Source organism: Sinocyclocheilus rhinocerous, unplaced genomic scaffold, assembly GCF_001515625.1.
Source record: "Sinocyclocheilus rhinocerous isolate Xijiao unplaced genomic scaffold, SAMN03320098_v1.1 scaffold662, whole genome shotgun sequence".
NCBI lineage: Eukaryota > Metazoa > Chordata > Actinopteri > Cypriniformes > Cyprinidae > Sinocyclocheilus > Sinocyclocheilus rhinocerous.
Window position 1 is genome coordinate 322,801 of NW_015639782.1, and position 3,433 is coordinate 326,233.

The following is a 3,433-nucleotide window of genomic DNA, read 5'->3' on the forward strand; positions in this document are numbered from 1 at the left end:
TTTTTTTTTTGTGTGAGTTTTGTTTGGTTTTTTTTTTTTTTTTTTTTTTTGCTCCGTCTTAAGAGGTTTTTAGGTTTCACCTTTTTCCTAATTGTAAATTAGTTTGGTTGCAAATCATGGACAGAACTGTTTCATTCAGCTCTAAGTTTGTTTTTCCCGATATGAAATATTCAAAGTGTAACAGTAACATCCTATGAGATCCTTTAATGTTACAGCATTGCATTCGGCAGTTCTATGAAGCTTGACTAATACATTAACTTATATTGCAGACGTGTGCATTTTGTCTGGGGTATACTTTTTAATCATTCCATGCCTTGGCCTTAAAACATCCTTGTTTTAAAAAGGAAAAGAATGTGGTTGTCAAACATAAATCTTCCATGTTGAAACTTTTATGTGAGGTACATTGGATTCCTTTCACATCAGAAAAGGAACAGTGCATTTCTAAAATGGCATGAGTGTAATTATTTAAAAGAAGGTGTGCAGACAGATGAATTTATGAAAGTAAATGCCCTTCGGCTTAAACTGTCTTCTGTTCCTCACCACTACATTAATTAAACTGCTGAATAGATTGTGTAAATATACATGCATTTAAACGTAAAGCTTAATTTTCTAGTGCTTTTTTCTGTTAACTTTTAAAACATATTATCACTTTTCCCTGTTCAGAGAGAGATATAAACTCATACATAACTGTTACCTGTCCTCTGTTATCCACTGTAATGTTTCTGATTTGTATCTGTCTGGAGACAGTAAGTTTTTTTGAATAAAAGTAAACAAATCTTTCTTGTGTGTTTGTGTGATTTTACATGATTACGTTTATATTTCGACATTTAGCAGACGCTTTTATCCAAAGCGACTTACAAATGAGGACAATGGAAGCAATCAAAATCAACAAAAGAGCAATGATGCAAGTGCTATAACAAGTCTCAGTTAGCTTAATTCAGTACACGTAGCAAGGTTTATTTTTTTTAAAATCATATAATAAAAAGAAAACCGAATAGAGCAAGCTAGTGTTAGAGGCCTTTTTTGCTTTTGTTAATCAGAAGACAGAATTATAATTGATTAGCGTTAATTTATGCAGATGCTTTTATTCAGTCATAAATGAGAAGTCGCAAGCAGATATACTGTTAGTAATTTAGTGTTTTTAAATAAAACTTTAAATCTAAACTTCGCTGCAGTGTTCAAATAATACACTTTCCTATTATGAAGTAAATTGACTAATTTCATGCGTGAATATTTCACATAGTTACTACTGTTAATGCAAATTAAAAAAAAACATCTGTCAGCTTATTATCTATTATCTATCAGGTGTTTTCGGGTTACAGGATTATATAATGGATAATGTCCTGGAAAATTACTACTATCTTTTCCATTTTTCTTACAGTGTACTAACTGATCAACAATCAAAGGTACAAGCTACTAACAAAGTGTATCATAAATGAACAATTATTCAATTATTATTATTAAATTGAACAATTGCAAATAGCAGCTAACTCAGTTCACGTGATGTATGTACTGCTAGGCATCTTTGGTTTCCTCTTTTTGTGTAATTTGGATGGAAAATGTGTGCCTTTTAATTGTCTGAGTCACTAATCAAAAGTTGCCAAATAAATTTTAAAAATTGCTAAATTTGTTTCTAGGTGCTTTTGGAAGAAAAAGTTGCTAGGGCAATCTGAAAAGTTGCTAAATTTAGCAACAAAATTGCTAAGTTGGCAACACTTGTTAACACAGTAATTTAGCTGTATTCAATTATATCTGACCGCATTGCAGTTTGAATTTTGGGAGAACGCTGCGAAACCAGATGTGACGTACAGCAAGATTTCGTTTCTGATTGGTTTAAAATTCTGCTCGTCACATATTCTTCAATATCATTGGCTAAAGCCGTTGCGTCGGTGCTTTTGGGCGGGCTTACTATTTCAAAATTTCAGCGGGTGTTTTCACAGGGTGTGACGCTCGAGCGTATTGAAGATTTTAAACACTCGAGTTTAATCATTTTAGCTCTTTTAATATTTTTTTTTCCACAGTCTTTGTGGTATTGACCTCTTTTGTCGGTCATGTCTTTCTCAAGAGCTCCTTTAAAGAGGTTTAACGAGCATGTCGGTAAGTTTCACTCGTTTGTTCACTATTCTGCGATGTGAATGAATCTGAGAGCAACTGTTTGAATGCGCTTTAAACAGTTGAGTTATAAAAGACAAATAATTAAAGTGATATTACTGAAGGTATCTGCTTAGTTCTCACTGTCGAAACCTATTTCATGCTCAACTTCATAATTTCATACAGTTTTCTCTTAAACGGCTGTTTTCTTGCAGCTATCAAAACATCTATCAAATACACAACCGTACGTCACACAATGAAGATTGAAAGACATGAACATTCATGATGTTGAGCAGAAATGCGAAGACATGTCAGCTGTTTCCTGATTAATGAGAGGTTCATATTCATAGTCTTTGATTATTGATTTTGTATATGTATTTATATCTAGGCTGTGCTCCTCCACCTGGTACATATGAGGTGAAGTCTGGTGAGCTGAAAGGAGCTGCATCATTTCATAAAGCAGAGCGCTTCAGAACAGCTCCAAAAAGTGAGAGCATGTTTGTTTTGACTGCCATTTGAGTTAAAATGTTCATCTGTAGGTTATTAATGCTGATATCTACTTCCTTGTGCTGATCAGCAGAGGTACCCCTGCCGTCCCCCTCAAAAGAAGTACCCATGTCTCCAGTTCGGAGGACCATGTCTGTTGATGGTTTGGTGAGAGCTGTATAATTATTTGCTTGTGGTCGACCAGACCTTAACGTTAACCCTTTCGCACTAGCTGAACCCCCAGCGTGAGTTTTTTTTTAGGCGACCGTTATCTTAGAATGTATCGCCTTATTGTTTCCATGGCGACTCGTCATGCTTGTCATGTGACACAACGCAGCCACAATAGATCTGTATGGCACATGGAACGCTTTTATTTCGTTTTTCCTGTTTTATTCAACATATTCACGAACATGCTCACTATATTATGAAATATCTGATATTGTTTGTTTTGACTGCCATTTGAGTTAAAATGTTCATCTGTAGGTTATTAATGCTGATATCTACTTCCTTGTGCTGATCAGCAGAGGTACCCCTGCCGTCCCCCTCAAAAGAAGTACCCATGTCTCCAGTTCGGAGGACCATGTCTGTTGATGGTTTGGTGAGAGCTGTATAATTATTTGCTTGTGCACTTTTTATATCGACCGTGTTAGTTGATCTATACCGGGTGGTGGGCGCCGCCATGTTAGTTCGCGCTGAATCCGAGCTGTGGGATTTACAACACGCAAATTCATCCTCTCCTCCCGAAACACGTTAAAGTGGGTCTCCGATAAACTGGGAGAAGAGCAGAGTAAACTTTATAGTTACCTACACAATCTGTATATGATATCAATAAAAACATGTCGTCAGATTATATTTG

General features: G+C 35.5%; 1 protein-coding gene across 3 annotated transcripts in view; it reads left to right on the top strand.

The window, feature by feature from the left end:
- Positions 1 to 1,917: 1,917 nt before the first annotated feature.
- LOC107751923 (hyaluronan mediated motility receptor-like) overlaps positions 1,918 to 3,433 on the top strand; it is a 13,613-nt gene continuing 12,097 nt past the window's right edge. Inside the window, exons 1-3 of one of the 3 annotated variants that reach the window (XM_016567699.1) lie at positions 1,918 to 2,097; positions 2,480 to 2,578; positions 2,669 to 2,745. In XM_016567699.1, coding sequence (XP_016423185.1) covers positions 2,052 to 2,097; positions 2,480 to 2,578; positions 2,669 to 2,745 — 222 coding nt within the window. In that variant the 5' untranslated portion in view covers positions 1,918 to 2,051. Of the gene's footprint in view, positions 2,098 to 2,479; positions 2,579 to 2,668; positions 2,746 to 3,104; positions 3,176 to 3,433 lie in introns of those variants that run through there. The other 2 variants (XM_016567700.1, XM_016567701.1) reach the window with 2 other exon arrangements.